Here is an 18,779-nt window from a genome sequence, read left to right on the forward strand (position 1 = left end):
TTCCGCTGGAACGTGTCTGACCTCTGACAGACGCACTCTGAACTTCAGATCTTCAGCGCGCTGTTAATAGCCTGAATGGGAATAATTTCTTGATTTATTTAGTTACATCCACAATGTTCTGTGTGTGAGGTTTACAATGTCAGAACACCTGCATGAGACAGGTGTTAATTACAATCTGCCAGAATGACTCGCCACCTTCAGATTCCTCCAACACCGTTAAAAATGATCAAATACGGAACATATTGGCGTGCGCAGGCCAGAGTGCTGAAGCTCGGCGCATTGTTATTATGAAGCTAGGGCACATGTGGAGGACACGCGCAAAAATATACTTGTTTTCAATGACATTTATTGGGCCCACTTATTTTCCACCCAGTAATCAGCTGGAACGTGAGCTGTAACAGCCAATTATATCGATGGGCGGGAAGGTGCAGACTGTTGGCTAATCCAATCAGGATTCGGCTTGTTGTTGCTGTCGTAGCCAATAAGCTTCTTTTTACGGAAATATGGGCGGGCGTTGTTGCATAATCGGTTGTAAAAGCATTGTGCCTTCCGCTGCTAGCATTAGTTTACAGAACTTTCCGGATCAGATCCTCGAATAAAATTACATTAGATAGGAAACCGAGAACGTTTTCTACGTGTCGATTAATGTGTGGTTCTGTTGTATGATTAGGCTGAGAGTGTAGGAAAGTGCTGGGAAGGTGAATGTAGTCCCAGGTTAGCTCGTTAGCTATCTAACCAGCAACCACACGCAGGAGAAAAGCATGAACCATAAAAGTAAAAAGAGAATAAAAGAGGCTAAGCGGAGCGCCAGGCCTGAACTCAAGGACTCGTTAGACTGGATAAAACACGGTTATTCTGAGACCTTCGACCTGTCACACCGCACCGTGAAGGTAACTGTCTGCGCAGGTTTGGAACTGAGCTAACAGAGGCTAGCCTGCTAGCTCAGCTGAGAGTGCAGCTTGTCACGTAGACAAAAGAGACGATGTTACAACAGTTGTGACTCCCAGATGAAAATAACTAATAAAATCAAAGTTATGGGATCAAAAATATCTTAATTTATTACGTCTTGATTTAATTTGTCTAAAATAAATAGTCAGAATCACGGATTTTTACATTTTCTGTTGTTAATAACCAATATTTTGTATGTTAAATTCTGCACGTTACTGGCGTCTAGCTGGTTTGTAGTTAGGAGACTTCTGGGAGTTTTTCTGACATTAAATATGTTCAAAATGTTCATATTAGAACTCATGTGGAGCTAAACAATCTGTAATAGTTGACAGAAACGAAAACGCCAAGAGAAGATCCTGTGTGGTATTTAGGTCCATGTTACTAAAGATCTGTTCACCTCATGTGACCTCAGGGTTTTACCCTAACCCTTACCAGCTCAGTGATAAAGCATTTCAATGTAAAGAACAAACTACAAGGGTTTGGTTGGAAGGAATTGTAATTTATCTGCGTTGTTTATCTTTGGCCTTGCATTAGTAACGGTCTGAACATGGAACTTTTATGTATCAAGAACCTGAATCACATGGGTGGAACATTTATGTAAGTGCTTGGCTGTTTCATTATGGGCTCCGCTCTGTTTCAGGACAATGTGGAGCGAGTGGATGCCCTCCATCTGAGTCCAGAAGAGTTCATCCAGCGCTTTGAGCGGCCCTACAAACCTGTCGTCCTGCTCAATTGTGAGGACAGCTGGCCCGCTCGGGAAAAATGGACCCTGGAGCGCCTTAAACGAAAATATCGCAACCAGAAGTTCAAGTGTGGGGAGGACAACGACGGGTACTCTGTGAAGATGAAAATGAAGTACTACGTAGAGTACCTGGAGTCCACCAAAGATGACAGCCCGCTTTACATCTTTGACAGCAGCTATGGCGAACACGCCAAACGAAGGAAACTGCTGGAGGACTATGAGGTGCCGGTGTTTTTCAGAGACGACTTGTTCCAGTTTGCAGGAGAGAAACGCAGACCTCCTTACAGGTGTGTGGATCTGTAACTGGATTAATGTCAGTCTATCTGCGTCTGTAGGGACAGAATCTGCTCTTTCATTTTGTTTATTGATTTGTCACCAGATAATTACTCTAATCCCCCTCCAGGTGGTTTGTAATGGGTCCAGCTCGCTCCGGTACTGGAATCCACATTGACCCGCTGGGCACCAGTGCCTGGAATTCATTGGTTCAAGGCCACAAGAGGTGGTGTCTGTTCCCCACCAACACGCCCCGAGAGCTGATCAAAGTGACCCGAGAAGAGGGGGGGAACCAGCAGGACGAGGCTATCACCTGGTTCAGCATGATCTACCCTCGAACGCAGCAGCCTGCCTGGCCTCAGGAGTTCAGACCGCTGGAGATCCTGCAGAGACCCGGAGAGACTGTGTTTGTTCCCGGTCAGTGTCAGCTTTAGTCCAGAACCATGCAATCCTGGTCCTCAAGGGCCATTTCCTGCCGTGTTTACCTGCAACAACACAACTGGTTTGAATGAATGCATGATTAAAAAGCTTCTGAAGAACTTGTGGACATGTTGAAGAATCACTGAGGCAGGGTTACAGCTGAAACATGCAGGGAAGTGGCCCTCCAGGACCAGGACTGAATAATCCCTCATTTTCACTAAATGCAGGACTGATGTGGTCCAGACTTTGTGCTGCCTCTGCCAAGGCCAAAAATAATCGAGTCCAATCAGGGCATTCACACCAGATGTGATGCAGTGTGGAGCTGGATGTGGATCCGGAAAGTTTCTTCAAATTTTATCTGGCTGCTGCATGCAGATTGTTATGAAGTTTAAGAAATTACACGAGCCAAACAGGAAGTGAGACGTGGAACAGCGAGGTGCATCCGATATATTTCAAAATGAAACTCGTTACAGAGATATCAGTTCACAGTGTGTGATAGTTCACATCAGTACATCTTTAAACATATTATGTCACATTTATTACGGGAACTCTGGTGAAACCTGGATTTGACCCTCTAGCCTGAACTAATGAGATGTTCTGCGCATAAATAATTTTATAGGAAAAATACAGTCAAATGTCTGTTTTACAGAAGAACTCCACATATTCAGACACAAACTGTAGTGTTGATGAGGGCTCTGATCCGTCACCCAGAAGCCAGTCAGGTCTAAGGTTCAGACTGCTGGGCTGGGTTAGCAGCAGGTGGGTTCATCAGCCGTTAGGCGTCAACTCACCGATTAGACCTCGGGAACAGAGGCCATCTGTCCGTCCTGCATCTTTCAACCGCAGTTAGCTGCTGCAGCACCACCTGCTGGTCAGAGTAATAACGGACTCACTTCCTGTTTGGCGGTGCATACCTGGCCTGCTTTGCCCTAATACTTCACCTCAGCTGACCTTCATTTTGTTCGTGGTTTCAGGTTTTATCATGCAACAATTCCTGAAAAGTAAAATAGGTTTGAAATCATTTAGTTGGGTTTTCACATTTGAGTCACAGATATTCAAAAAACTTACATCAGGATTGGTTCAGGATTTTTATTTGAGTGTAGTTTGTGACGTGTGCACGTGCACATGGGAGTTAATGACTCTCCAGTCTGAGGACTTCATCCTTTTCCTGGAGACCGCTCTCTGTGACGTCACCTGCTGGTCCTAATTATCGATAACTAACTGGTCTCCAACCATGACTGAAAATCCCTTCAGGACAGCCGACATGACCCATATTCACCTAAAGCTAACAGAGCCGATGAGGTCGGATTAAACCCTCAGCTGTTCCTGTGATCAGGTATTAGAGTCTGACCGACAGCAACTTATCAGCTCTACCAAATGGTTTCCATTCTGCTGGGGCCAGGCTTCTAGCTGGTTCTGAAGGTCCAGATTAAACCGATCCGGTCCCCTTCACCTCTGTCAGCATGCCCCAGGGCACAATCAGTGTGTGAAGGACTGAAGTGTAAAGCACTGTGGAGTCCTCTGACTCAGAAATGTGGGTCAGTCACTCCCAAAGCCAGACCGTCCTGTAATCCTCTAAGATGGTTCTGGACCAACAGAACTTCTGAAGTTTTTATTTGGACTTTGGTTGTTTTTTTTCTCCAGCTCACTGACACACACACCTCTGTATGATGATTTAGTTTCTGGGTGTGTTGTGTAAACGTGTGTGTGTAAACGTGTGTGTGTGTGTGTTCAGGTGGATGGTGGCATGTTGTGCTGAACTTGGACACAACGATCGCCATCACTCAGAACTTTGCCAGTACCACCAACTTCCCCATCGTCTGGCACAAAACGGTTCGAGGACGACCCAAGCTCTCCAGGAAGTGGTATCGGTACGTCCTCAGCTCTGGATGCTTCTCTGTGTGTACCGTAACATGATCTGGATCAGAACATCACAGGAGTCATGTGATCTGTGCTTTTTTATGGATTTATGCAGGTCTTAGCTTTAGTTCCCAGTTTGAGGTTGTTAACCACTGTCAGGGTTTAGCTAATATTTGTTTCCTGAAACAAGGAGGCAGATTAGGTCCTGTGTCCATTTTCCACCAAGATGCAGTAAAACTGACCCGTCAGCATGTCGGAGCTCTGCAGCGCCTGTATCTGTGTCTAAAACAATCTTTTATTTTGAACAAGATGTTTCAGCTAAGCGAATCTTTTCTCCTCTTCATCGCCTCGGATGGGGCTGATGTTGCATCACTGCGAACGCTTTTCCCTAAAAGATAAATGTTTCATGGTTAGAGACTTGGACCTAATCAGACCGGTTTAATCTGTTACACCAGAACCAGCTGAGGATTCCAGGGATTATAACAGATTATGTTTTGTTTCAGGATTTTGAAACAGGAGCGTCCAGATCTGGCTGTACTGGCAGACAGAGTGGACCTGCAGGAGTCCACGGGCATCGCTTCGGACAGTTCCAGTGACTCTTCTTCGTCGTCCTCATCGAGCTCGTCTGACTCGGATTCTAATGTGAGTTCTGGAACAGGCTGATGCACGTGGAACCCCAACCATCCTCTGATTGTTGGGTTTGTCTCCAACCCACTTGATTCAGAACAACAGAACTCAGAATATTTATCAAAGTGACCCGACAGCTTTTAGAGCTGCTGCATTAGGGCTCAGCAGAATCGTCCACCTGAGCCGTCTGAACAGAGCCTCTGGGTTCTGAACATCTGGGAACATGGTGGTCAGCCAGAACTGAACCCGTTCGACCCGTTTCAACCTACGTTTTTATTTCAAGAAACAAAATGTTCAAACAGGGAAGTGCATTTCTGTTGGCTCAGGGAGAGCGTTTAAGGTCAGCTGATGACGTTGTTTTGGGTCGTGTCTCCTGCAGGCAGAGTCGGGCTCTGAGGGCGACGCCATGACCCACCGTAGGAAGAAGAGGCGCACTTGCGGGATGATGGCCAATGGTGACTCAACCACCCAGGATGACTGCGCCAGTAAGGAGAGATGCTCGTCACGGTGACCTTTGACCTCCACTCAGTGGCCCCCATCGTTCTGAGACTGACCTCCAGCTGTTTCTGGATTTGTTTGGAAGGTCTGAGCTCCTGGTGGGGCTGGCCGTTCAGACAGGGGCCACGTTTAGGGTGTTGGCTGCAGCAGACCTTCATCACTGTGCTTCTCACTGGGGGTGTGTGGGGGGAATTCAGCTCTGCCATTATTTTTCAAATCACATCCAGGAGAAAAACCTGGAACACGACCTCACTGCTGTGGGTTTGCTGCACAGCGCTGTGTTTAGGGCGCTCGGAGAACCCAGTTTTATGGTCTCCTGACCGGGATGTTGGAACATTTTAACATTTCACTGGCTGCTGTCAGAAATCTGATTCATTAGGATTTCATTTGCTGCTCCATCCTGAAGCATTCAGGGAAAAATCTAAAGGTTCTGCAGATTTCTTTCAACTCGAGTTTATAACGACTCAGGACGGAAACATCCAGATCTCTGCTGATGGTTTATTCAGCTTCATCCTGCTGGTTTAGCTAAATGTCTCCACTCTTCTGAAACTTTTAATCTGCCTTTTGTTGATTGGATTTTCAGAATAAAAGCCTTAACCAGAACTGCGTGCTGCAGATGTTCAGCTCTATGTGGCGTGTTCGCTCCAGTTGCTGTTAGAACCCAAACCCACCTGGATCCAGGTGAAGCCGGTCTCTGGCTGCGGTTCTGGTTTAAGCGGCAGGTTTGTGTTTGGTTCTGAGTAAGTGTTCTAGTTTGGATGGACGTGTTGTTTCTGGTGTTTTCTTCAGTATATCGGGCGGGTCAGTGTTCCGTATTCTGGCCCAGTTGTATTAATGCCAAACTTAACCGCCGCTAGTCACTTTTGCCATTTTGGAGCATCATGCTGAAACCCAACAGCTTTCTGAGCCAAAGTCGTTGTTCTGAGTGACCAGAACACAGGTCCAGTCAGGTTCTGACTCTGCTTGTCGATGTTGAAGGTGACTGTAGTTCTGTCTCTAGGGTTCTGTCTAGGTTGGATCAAGTGACCTGACCCGTTGTGCTGACTCACATTCAGATATATTTTCAACTCTGATTCTTGCTGAGTCAGCAAATTCTGTTTCCAGCTGCAGGACCAGAACCTGCAGGTTCTGTATGCTGCTGAGCCCGGTGTTGATTTGGTTCCTGACTAAAGACGCTCGTGGGTCCTGGCTTTAAACGGCTCCTCGGAACCAGAATCCTCCTCCCAGACAATTTCATTTAAATTTAACAGAGAAGATGTGGTTCAGATAAATCCACATAATCGGACTTCCTGTTGGCCGAGCTCCTTATGAACGGGCAGGAATGATGTGAGCACCCATCAACTGAAATGTTTCAAATCTGTTTCAGGTTATTTCTCTTTGTCATGCTGCTTTCAGAGCCAGACCTGAGCTCTTCTGGTGGCTTTTATGAATTTCTAAATCTGGTTTAATATGATGTTAATCGGTTTAAATATTTAGAGGTGAACGTTCTGGAAGCATCGAGAATCTGAAGTGCCTTCCTGGTCCTGGTTCTGTGTTTGGTGGGTTTAAAGTGATCACATGGTGCCTTCACCTGAAAACTCAGCTCCCAGCTCCTCTGAGACTAATGTGATTTATGTTTTTGTTCAATAAAAACTTTTCTATAACCAAGCCTGTCTGATTATTGAGCTTCAAATATATTTTAATCATTTATCTCATTTTAATCAGCCGTCCCGTTTATGGAAATGACGTGTTTACAGTGATCCGAGTTGAATTTGTTAACTATTTGTTCCTAGTCAGTCATTTTATTGTGACATAACCTCTTCCTTAAAATAAAGCAGGCTCTTATTTTGAAGCAGATCATGTCTCGGTCATCCACCAGTCGCGCGCGCCCACCCCTCAGCTGTGTGTGTGTGTGAGGTAGGTTGTCCAGAAAGTGTGTGAGTGCAGCCTGGAACACACACACCCACACACACTCGCTCCTCTCCGCTCCAGAACCCGCCGTCATGGATCTGGAACCGGCCGTGCTCATTCCCGCGGTTCTTTTCACCTTCGTGGCTCTGGTTTTTGCTTCCTCGCTCCTCGGTAGGAAGACCGACTCCTCGTCCTCTTCAGGCGGGACCAAAAAGCCCAAAGTCGGCTACGGAGATGAGGCTCCTCCGTCCAGAGCGCTGGGAGAACCGCTCCGGTCCCCGGGACCAGAGCCACCGGCTCCGGAGGAAAAGAACCGAGAGTCGGAGGTGAAGGTTAGATTCGGCCTCCTAAACGTGTTTTCTTATTTAAAACCAAATAAGTTTGTTTTCCTGGACCATTCACATATAAAAGTTGTGACTCAGAACATTTTAAATAATTTAGTTTCTTCTGAACCTAAACAGAAACTTCAGAATAAAACATTTCAATGTAGGAAAACAAATGTTATAGTTTTCAGTTGTAATAAAACTATTCATGACTAAAAACGTTGTCTATGTTTATGAAACACTTGATAGAGGAAACAAGTGAAGGTGAGTGAAACCTGATCCAGACCTGATGTGGGTCTCTGGTCCACCTGATCCACCAGCTGCTGGGGTTGCTCCTTAAACGAGGAGACCCATAAATGTGCTTCCAAACTGCTGATTCAGAAACAGCAGCGGCTCCCAGGTCTGGTGAATTCCTTCTGAATGGTTAAAATTTAATTTAAATCAGAGTTTAAAGGAAAACTGCTGATCAGGATTCGATTGATCAGGGGCTTTGGACTTTACTCCAGCTGTTGATGCATTTCTGTGTGAACAAGCTGATGTACAGCAGGCGGGTTTATGGTGTGACTCGTCCATGATGGTTCTGACCCAGCTGCTGAGTTCTGTGGGGATGTGCCTTGTCCTGCTGGAACATGTAAATGTCTAAACGTGGCACCGAACATGACCCATGTTTATATTTACAGCCTTGTTCCTGGTGTCGCCTGTCTGAAACCATGTCTGAAACTGGCTGCAGCTGTGGTGGAGGTGGGCGTGGCAACTCCAGCACATCTTTTTGGTTCTGATCCTTCAGGCCCGGCCCAGTTCTAACCTCACACAGCAAGAACACAATCTTAAGTTGAGAAGGTTCTGAAACATTTTTATATTTTCAGAGGACAAAAATGGCTGCAGTCCACACAGAAGCTCAGAGGGGTCAGAGGTCATGTATTCTGTTTGACATGTTTATAAAATATTTTAGCGCTGAAAACATTTAACATATTTTTAAACTGTTTACTCTTTTCAGTTGGGAAATACGTCACCCATAATCCCTAGCAGCAGTCCTGATATCTGTTTTCTGGTTTGGCTGATAAGAAGCCAAACATGTTGGTCTGCTCTGAAGCTGTGTTGTTGTTGTTGTTGTTGTTGTTGTTGTTTTGGACAAATGGTTGAAATAATTAACAATCAAAGCTTCATGGTGGAATGTTCAAACTTATTTCTGATAATAAATATTTGGGTCACACAAACTGCAGCAGTAGTTCCACTTCATGAGCAGCTTTAATATTTTTAATCCAAATTAAATTTCAATAATAAAACGATTCAAAGTAAACATTTCAACTGGAAGGTCAGTCTCCTGAGACCCTGTGTCCACATTTGAGGACACAGACTTCTTGCACTATAATATTTTATTCTCTTCAACTTGGATCTTTTTTATTATTTAGAGACACTTAAATGTAAAACTTTTTTTTATAATTTGTCAACATTTATATATATATATACACACTAATATTTTATACACGTTATTGAGAGTTGACTAATCTGTAATAGTTAAAATCGTTTTTTTTTTTTTTTTTAATCACACCAAATTGAAATTAGGCGCTTTTGTGTCTCTTTAACAAAACTAAAACAAATCTAATCATGAGTTAGTTTCAGTGAAAGGTTAAACATTACTGGTGTACAAGATTTTCTTTTATCTCAGGGCCTTTTTAAAAAGCTCGTATTTCCTTATCAGGCTGCAGCTTGTTTCTTTCTGCTGTAAACTTAGACAAGTCCAGAGTTTTCTGAAGAACCTGCAGGTTTTGACATTCTCTTCTCGGGGGTCAGGGGTCACCAACATGGTGCCCCCTGGGACTCTGATAAGGTGTTCAAAAAATAGCACAACTTACCTCTAAGCAAATTTTGTGTGTGTGTGTGTAATGTACATATGTTTTTGTTGCCATTTTAATCACACTTGCATTGATATAAATTTATAAATGGAAGTATTGTTGAAGAGAAATGTTTGTTATATATAAAGTTTAGTTCAAGTAATCTATTATAGGCATGTACAGTCCGTACATGTATGTACAGTCTATGATTGTAGGTTGGCATTGAGCTCATTTTCTTCCGGCTCCTGGAGAGTGCAGACGCTTTTTTTCCTCCTCTCCTCCCTATCTTGTCAGTTGGTCACTTAACGCAATTGATAACATTTTTTCAACGATGAGAACGGGAGAAGGGGCTCCCGGGTGCCCCACTGGGACAGATCCAGCTGGGCATATCATGGACTCCTGGAAACAGTGGAACCTGATCTGCCTCCCTCAACTGTCTGTAGAGGATTCTGAAGACGTCTGGATATTCGTGGTGTTGGTGTCAGGTTTCCTGCTCTTTGGCCTAGCAGGCTTCCTGGCTTACCGGAAAATTAACAAGCTGTTGAGGAATATTGGCGCTGGGGGCAGCAGTAGCTCAACAGGTTGAGCGGGTTGTCCAGTAATCGGAAGGTTGTGTCCTTGGGCAAGACACTTAACCCACCTTGCCTGCTGGTGGTGGTCGGAGGGACCGGTGGTGCCTGTGCTCGGCAGGCTCGCCTCTGTCAGTGCGCCCCAGGGCAGCTGTGGCTACATCGTAGCTCATCCCCACCAGTGTGTGAATGGATGAATGATACACTGTAGTGTAAAGCGCTTTGGAGTCCTTACTCTGAGAGGCGCTATACAAGTGCGGTTCATTTATCATTTCATTTATCTCCCTGAGCTCAGGGATGGATTACACCGCGCTGTGAATTCACAGACTCATAATTGTCGAGATGAATCGTAAGCTTGAAACTTTGGCCGAGATTCATGCGTTGGCACAAAAGATGGATGCCATCAAGCAGTGGCGGTTCTACATGGAATTACTCCCTGGGCGAGGCCCCCTTTGAGCGCCCCCCCCACCCACCACCACCACCACCACACCACCCCACCCGCACGAACACACACATGTTTTCTACAAACAGGCATGTTTTATTAGAACGAATATTGAACATTCATTTTTCTAAGTTGCACATATGTACATTAATTACTATGAAGTTGTCAGAATGTAAAGCAACATACATTATATACTGTATCAAAATATATAGAATCAAATATACAAAAACAAACAATAACTAAATATTAAGAATATATGCACATAATATATAATAAATATTCTAAATAGCAAAAATATTTCACACATACAGTAACAAACTAAAGATAATCACTACAGCATTGCACTTAGAACAGAAAACACAAACTAAAATTAAAACCCAACCTTGATGCAAAGTCATCAATAATGTCATCATATGAAATCGGCTCCCCTACTGAGTGATCGATACTAATCAGAGCCAGGTTAGTGAGCCGCCCCTGAAACATAGGTGACCTCAGGTATGACGATCAAGTTTTGAAAAGCTCCTCTCAGCTTGAGCCACAGTGACTGGCAGAGCAGTCCAAAAGATGGGGTAGATCTCCAATAGATCTTTATCATGATCCATAATATTTTAGAATTGCCTCTGAAATTGTAATTTAAACTGACATAAAAAAAACTGTAGACTACCAAAAATGCCAACTTTTACAGAACAAATCATGTAAAAATAATCAGTGCAGCCATCTGCAATAAATAAATAGGATAGTTAGTGGTGACTGGGGAGTTTCCTTCTGCTTGTAGAGTTGTTTTATTTATTATTATGTGAACATGATCAACATGTGTTTGTTGTTGTTCAGGCAGGCCACAGGCTGCAGCGAGCATTTAACAAATCCTAGTTTGAATCAGTAAAACACGATTCAAGGACTTTTTTCGAACCATTTGAATATTCGTTTCAATATTTCAGCCCTATTAGCTCTGTTAGCAATTAGTTGACTGAATTTAACCGTTAAAATCCCAGTTAACTGGTTCAAACAATTGAAAACATGCATCATGAGAGCGTACATACCTTTATCTTTCTCCTCTTTTTTTTCTTTTTTTTTATTCCTGAATCGGGCACCTGGTGGTGTTAGCCTTTTATGTTCATCTCTTCTGTTTGGCTCTTGACTCAATAAGTTTCCTTTAGTCTGGACTAAACGATTTGACCTTGATGACCACAAAATCGTTTTGTTTTTCCTTTTTTTATTCGGCCATTTCACACAATTCAGAAAAACCTGAAAGAATGATAGGCCTGTGTTTATGATGTTATGAATGAAATGTGCGTTAAATGGAAGAACATCAAGATGTGATTGACTTTAGCCATGTTAATACAGTTGATTCAGCCCCTACCCGCTCATTTCATTTGGGAAAGACCCAGAGGTGAATTCCCCCGCCGCACCCCTCCCCTTCCTCTTCTTCATACACACACGGTGCACATGAATGTTCTCAGTCAGCAGAAGCGCCTGCAGCTGCAGGGGGCGCCAACTTGCTGTTTCCAATCTAGACACTGTGATATGACAGATAATAGAAAACCTCGGTGCGGCGCAGATTTCTTTCTTTTTATTTTTTACTCCGCGCTTGTGCGCCCCTTTTGTGTCATGAAAAAATGCCGCCCCGGGCAACTGCCCTGTCTGCCCGTGCCTAAAACCGCTACTGCCATCAAGGAGCGAGTGGACAAATCGGCACAGATTGTCGTTTTCCTCCGCTTATCCGGATCTGGGTCGCGGGGACAGCATCCCAACTAGGGAGCTCCAGACCGTCCTCTCCCCAGCCACCTCCACCAGCTCCTCCGGCAGGACCCCAAGGCGTTCCCGGACCACATTGGAGATGTAACCTCTCCAACGGGTCCTGGGTCGACCCGGGGGCCTCCTGCCGGCAGGACATGCCCGAAATACCTCCCCAGGGAGGCGTCCAGGAGGCATCCTGACCAGATGCCCAAACCACCTCAACTGACTCTTTTCGACCCGGAGGAGCAGCGGTTCTACTCCGAGTCCCTCCTGAATTTCTGAGCTCCTCACCCTATCTCTAAGGATTAGCCCGGCCACCCTACGGGGGAAACTCATTTCGGCCGCTTGTATCCGCGATCTCGTTCTTTCAGTCATTACCCAAAGCTCATGACCATAGGTGAGGATTGGGATGTAGACCGACCGGTAAATCGAGAGCCTGGCTTTCTGGCTCAGCTCCCTCTTCACTACGACAGATCGGTTCAGCGTCCGCATCACTGCAGACGCTGAACCAATCCGTCTGTCGATCTCCCGATCCCTCCTACCCTCACTCGTGAACAAGACCCCGAGATACTTAAACTCCTCCACTTGAGGTAGGACCTCTCCCCCGACACGGAGTTGGCAAGCCACCCTTTTCCGGTCGAGAACCATGGTCTCAGATTTAGAGGTGCTGATCCTCATCCCAGCCGCTTCACACTCGGCCGCGAACCTACCCAGCAAAAGCTGAAGGTCAGAGCTGGATGAAGCTAGGAGGACCACATCATCTGCTAAAAGCAGAGACGAGGTTCTCCTGCCACCAAACTCGACACACTCCACACCACAGCTGCACCTAGAAATTCTGTCCATAAAGGTAATGAACAGAACCGATGACAAAGGCAGCCCTGGCGGAGTCCAACCCTCACCGGGAACAGGTCCGACTTACTACCGGCTATGCGGACCAAACTCACGCTCCTCTGGTAAATGGAATGAATTGCCCTTAACAGGAAGCCACCCACCCCATACTCCTGGAGCGTCCCCCACAGGGTGCCCCTGGGGACACGGTCATAAGCCTTCTCCAAATCCACAAAACACACGTGGATTGGTTGGGCAAACTCCCATGCCCCCTCCATCACCCTTGCAAGGGTATAGAGCTGGTCCACAGTTCCACGGCCAGGATGAAAACCACATTGCTCCTCCTCAATATGAGATTCAACTGTCGATCGGACCCTCCTCTCCAGTACCTTGGAATAGACCTTTCCAGGGAGGCTGTGGAGTGTGATCCCCCTATAGTTGGAACACACCCTCAGGTCACCCTTCTTAAAGATGGGGACCACCACCCCTGTCTGCCACTCCACAGGAACTGCCCCCGATGGCCATGCAGTGTTGCAGAGACGTGTCAACCACGACAACCCTACAACATCCATAGCCTTGAGATACCCAGGACGAATCTCATCCGCCCCCGGGGCTCCGCCGCTGTGTACTTGTTTGACTACCTCAGCAACTTCTGCCCCAGAGATTGGACAGTCCACCCCCAGGTCTCCCGGCTCTGGTTCCTCCTCGGAATGCGCATAGGTGGGATTGAGGAGCTCCTCAAAGTATTCCTTCCACCGTCCGACTATAGCCCCAGTTGACGTCAGCAGCTCCCCATCCCCACTGTAAACAGTGTGAGTGAGTTGCTGCCTTCCTCTCCTGAGGCACCGGACAGTGTGCCAGAACCTCTTTGGAGCCGATCGATAGTCTTTCTCCATGGCGTCACCAAACTCCTCCCACGCCCGAGATTTTGCCTCGGCAACGGCCACTGCTACACCCCGCTTGGCTATCCTGTACCTGTCTGCTGCCTCTGGAGACCCACAGACCAGCCACGCCCTGTAGGCCTCCTTCTTCAGCCTGACGACACCCCACGACTGGCACCGGCCACCTTGTGACCACAGGTAGCAACAGCCGCCTCTACAATCGCAGTGGAACAAGGCCCACTCGGAGTCGATGTCCCCCCACTGCTCTCGTGACGCAGTCAAAGCTCTGCCGGAGGTGGGAGTTGAAGACCGTCTTAACAGGTTCTTCTGCCAGGCGTTCCCAGCAGACCCTCACTATGCGTTTGGGTCTGCCAGGTCTACATGGCATCTTCCCCTGCCATCTGATCCAACTCACCACCAGGTGGTGATCAGTTGACAGCTCCGCTCCTCTCTTCACTCGGGTGTCCAAAACATACGGCTGCAGGTCAGATGATACGACTACAAAGTCTATCATTGACCTGCGACCTAGGCTGTCCTGGTACCAAGTGTACCGATGGGCATCCTTATGTTCGAACATGGTGTTCGTTATGGCCAAACTGTGGCTTGCACAGAAGTCCAATAACGAAACACCACTCGAGTTCAGATCAGGCGGGCCGTTCCTCCCAATCACACCCCTCCAGGTCATGCTGTCATTGCCCACGTGAGCATTGAAGTCCCCCAGCAAGACAATGGAGTCCCCTGATGGAGCACTATCTAGCACTCGTCCCAGGGACTCCAAAAAGGGTGGGTACTCTGAACTGATATTTGGCGCATAAGCACAAACAACAGTCAGGACCCGTTCCCCGACCCGAAGGCAGGGAAGCTACCCTCTCGTCCCCCGGGGTAAACCCCAACACACAGGCAGAGAGTCTTGGGGCTAACAAAAAGCCAATCCCAGCCCTCCGCTTCTCACCCGGAGCAACTCCAGCAAAGGAGCGTGTCCAACCCCTCTCAAGGACTTGGGTTCCAGAGCCAATGCTATGTGTTGAAGTGAGTCCGACTATATCTAGCCGGTACCGCTCAACCTCTGCCACAAGCTCCTGCTCCTTCCCAACCAGTGAGGTGACGTTCCATGTCCCAAAAACCAGTTTCCTTGTCCCGGGGTCGGACCGCCAGGGCTCCTGCCTCGGTCTGCCACCCGATCCACACTGCACTGGACCCTTCATGTTCCTCCTGCGGGTGGTGGGTCCACAGTACGGATTGGGATACATTAATTTACGCCATTATTGGGATTTCGAGAGGTTGAGGACCAAAAGAACTTTAAGACAGAGAGGAAATTTTCTCTGTCTGGCCCCAAAACAATTTCTAATCTGAATCTAGTGCCCTTGAGAGGCTGCAACGAATACTCCCCCCTCAGATGAAATGTGGAATGCTGCCGTCGCAACGGCAACTCTGTCTCCTATCCCAGCCTGGGCGGGACTGCGGGCTGTGAAGGCCACCGAATCGTTCCAGGAGTCACTGTGCCCTCCAAACCCCAACGACCTCCTTCCCCTGTCCAGAATTAGTTGACGAGCGCTGCTTATCGTGGCTGCTGCTGCTGATGTGTGGAGAGTCCCAAACCCACCACCCCAACCTTATGTTGTGTGAGGTCTGAAGTCTGTTGCATCTCTTTGTGAGGTGTTTTTTTTTGTAGAGCAAAGCTGCCCTCCCTGTGGAGGGTAACTCTGAAGTGCCTTTTTTTTTCCCTCCACCTGAACCAATCCTCATACAAACCCTCTTATCTCTATTAAGGTAGCGCGACTCAGGCTTGTGAATGACCACAGTCACCAATTCTTGTCATGTGTCTATGCCTGTATGTATGTCTGATCTCTGAATTGTGTGTACTGAAACTCTAATTTCCCTTTGGGATTAATAAAGTATCTTTGAATTGAATTGAATTGAATAACAAACTTTGTGTATCTGGTAGCTCTTCGTGTGGCTCAGGAACCCTAAAGTCGCTCTCAGCTTCAGAGCTGGGTGACTCCTGATCTGGACTCTTCAGACAGGAGAACGAGGGTTTAAAACAGCTGCTGCTGAACATCACACTGAACTGCAGACTAAAATAAACAGCTGCTCTGGTTCCTGTCACAGAGATGAGTGTTGAGCTCAAACCTCCCCCTGACAACGGCTCGCAGTTCATCTGGGCTGTTCGTCACTCGGCCGTTCGTCTCAGCTGTTCGTCTCTCACCCATTTGTCCCTCAGCCTTTCGTCTCTCAGCAGCGTGTCCCTCAGCTACTTGTCTCTCAGATGTTTGTCCCTCAGCTGCTCGTCTTTCAGCTGCTCCATAAGGGACGATTGTGCAGCTTAAACACTGAGGCTTTTGTTCAGGCATCTATCTGAGTGGGGTGGGGTGAACGGTTCACAGCTCTACTTTTGTTTGGTTCCATTAGATTCAACCCAGACCACTGGTGTCCAAACTCATCGCAGTGTAAGTCACAAACATTTTCAGAAAAAAGTGTGAAAATAATTTTATTGGGATTCTTTGTACCTGTTCAACTATATAATAAATGCACAATATTAGAAGGATCCTTTTATAAGGACATGATAAGTGTCCACTACGCTCGCCTCAACAAAACAAAGCAGATTTGATGTTTGGACCGTTTCTACTTTGTTGTCTTGACAATAAATCTGAGTCTGAGTCTATCATCAGCAACAAGAACACGATCTGAGTTTCTTTTTCTTCTTTATCGTTTGCTGGATTTAGTCAGAAGTAGTCGATGGTAAAAGGTTTATGAAGGTCACAAGTTAGATTTTTAGTAAGTTGGTGAGTTTGTGGTCCAGTTTAATGTAAATGGACTGTATTTGTATAGCGCCCTCTTATAGTTCTACCACCCCCCAAGGCGCTTCACAACACAGTCATTCATTCACTCGTTCATATAGTGGTGGTGATGAGCTACGATGGAACTACAGCTGCCCTGGGGCGCACTGACAGGCGAGGTCTGCTGAACACTGGCGCCACCGGTCCCTCCGACCACCACCAGCAGGCATGGAGGGTTAAGTGTCTTGCCCAAGGACACAACGGCAGCATTCTCTGGTGGGAGCTGGGATCGAACCTGCAACCTTCCAATTACTGGACAACCTGCTATACCCCCCGAGCTACTGGATGTCTCATAAAATTTTACCAGAAAAAAAAATTAAAACAAAAGTTCTTGTTAGTAAATGACTCGTTTTCTTCCTGACCGGTGAAAGAAATGCTGCTGAACTTGTTAGTTTAGCCGGTTATCGGCACATCTCTGAACCCTGACAAGAATCTGCATCAACAGTCTGCTCTCTGAGACAACGTTCTTCCCTTCTGGGCTTCACAGAATCACTCTGAGGGCTCGAAACAGCCACTGGGACACTTTGGACCGCCCCATTCCTGACTCTGGCTGAAGCTCAGACGTGTTTTAGAACATGTTCTTGACCTGGAGCTGCAGGATCAGAACCCAACTCTAGATTAGCTGCAGGGGTTTTATGACGACTCCAGCAGATTCCTGATCAGATTTACATCTCTGCGTGTCACGGACACCCTCAGGGAGCAGCGTCTGGTTCTGATCATCCAGCCTCTCTGCAGCAAACCGCAGGTCCAGCTCAGGAGCCCAGATCTCCTCCTCTTTCTGGATTCCAAACACTGGAGGCAGCTCAGCGCTCCGTAAAAGGAGATCCCGCTGAACTGATGGAGCTCAAAGTTCTGCTCAGGTTTCAGGATCATGTTTCACATCTCGAAGCAGAAAAAAACTTCAGTCCAAAAAAACCAAAAAGCTGCCAAACGCCACTCAAAAGTACAAGTTTAGACTTTTTGTTTTAATCTTATTTATTAGTTTGACCTCTATCCTGATATCTGGTCCAGTCCTCCTGACCTCATCCAAGAAGATCCCAAACAGATGACTTTAAAAACAACGCTTCAAACTCAGATTTCATCTAAACAGCCAAGTTATGACTAAGACACTAGAAAGTATCCTGCGTTTGGTCAGAACCTGTTTCTGGGTCTTTAGAGGCTCAGATGCTGGTCTGAACCCCCCAGGGGTTCTGCTCTGGCTCATGAATTCAGATGAATGTTTCCAGATAAATAAAATCTTCTGATTGGAGAACTTGACAACTTTACTCCCCGACCTTTGAATCAGAAAGTGGGAGAGAGCCTCGGATTCACGGGATAAGCCAGAGTTGGGTCAGAGTGTGTTTTCTTTGTGCCGCCTGTCACAGAAATGCAATCTGATCCAGTTTAGTCTGAAACTGTTGATTCAGAACCACTTTAGAGGATTACAGGGATGTCTTGCTGCTGGGGAGGAAATCAGACAAAGACTGGATCTGGGTAGTCGAACTGGACCGGGATTTTGGCTCCTGAGACGCTGACACCAGAGACCGGAACAGGAAATGGATCAGCTGCTCGGATGTCGGAGCGATCAGCTGCAGGCGGCTCAAATGTGCTTGGATCTCAGATTATCGGGATTATTTATGGATCCGTTTTGAAGTTTTGTCTAACAGTATAATTTTTTAGTGTTAAACAAAACGACTACATTTAATTTCTCTTATTTACAAAAATAAAATTGTTTATAAAAGTAGAAAACACAGATTCAGAAATCCGAACACAAGCTTTTACTTTTGTACTTCCTGTTTCCTCTGCGCTGAAGTGAGGGTTTTCATTATTTTCTATTGGTGAACTGCTCCAGTTGTACTGGGAAGCAGTCGGTTCTGTTTTGTTCCCACCGGGTCGTCACCGACCCGCAGTCACAAGTCGGCAAAGGAACAGCTGGACTTGTTTCTGATTGGTCTGTTTCTGTGTTCCAGGCTGCTCCTGTGACTGCACCAGAACCCGTCTCAGTACAAGAACCAGAACCAGCACAGAAACCTATTCCAGTACCAGAACCTGCTGCAGAACCAGAACCGCCACGGAAACCTATTCCAGTA

The 18,779-nt window shown here is 46.6% G+C and overlaps 2 protein-coding genes across 13 annotated transcripts in view; both read left to right on the plus strand.

Moving 5' to 3' along the window:
* The first annotated feature begins 539 nt into the window (after window positions 1–539).
* On the plus strand, window positions 540–5,611 carry jmjd6 (jumonji domain containing 6, arginine demethylase and lysine hydroxylase). Its single transcript, XM_015975263.3, has 6 exons — window positions 540–890; window positions 1,589–1,977; window positions 2,094–2,380; window positions 4,119–4,254; window positions 4,747–4,885; window positions 5,250–5,611. Exons 1-6 carry the CDS (start codon window positions 762–764, stop codon window positions 5,379–5,381), a joined length of 1,212 nt encoding a protein of 403 aa, XP_015830749.1. The 5' UTR covers window positions 540–761; the 3' UTR covers window positions 5,382–5,611.
* A 1,645-nt stretch (window positions 5,612–7,256) lies between these two features.
* The window catches only part of si:ch73-366l1.5 (FILIA-N KH-like domain-containing protein), a 16,898-nt gene continuing 5,375 nt past the window's right edge, over window positions 7,257–18,779 (plus strand). For 10 of the 12 annotated variants that reach the window (XR_001574230.3, XR_001574229.3, XM_015975269.3 and 7 more), the window contains exons 1-2: window positions 7,258–7,590; window positions 18,660–18,779. The exon at window positions 18,660–18,779 is cut by the window's right edge and continues 595 nt beyond it. Coding sequence is in view for 10 of the 12 variants with exons in the window: in XM_015975269.3 (XP_015830755.3) it covers window positions 7,351–7,590; window positions 18,660–18,779 (360 nt within the window). In the remaining 2 variants the exon portion in view is untranslated. Of the gene's footprint in view, window positions 7,591–18,659 lie in introns of all 12 variants that reach the window. The other 2 variants (XM_015975264.3, XM_015975265.3) reach the window with 2 other exon arrangements.

This window comes from Nothobranchius furzeri, chromosome 5 (genome assembly GCF_043380555.1).
Source record: "Nothobranchius furzeri strain GRZ-AD chromosome 5, NfurGRZ-RIMD1, whole genome shotgun sequence".
NCBI classification, from domain to species: Eukaryota; Metazoa; Chordata; class Actinopteri; order Cyprinodontiformes; family Nothobranchiidae; genus Nothobranchius; species Nothobranchius furzeri.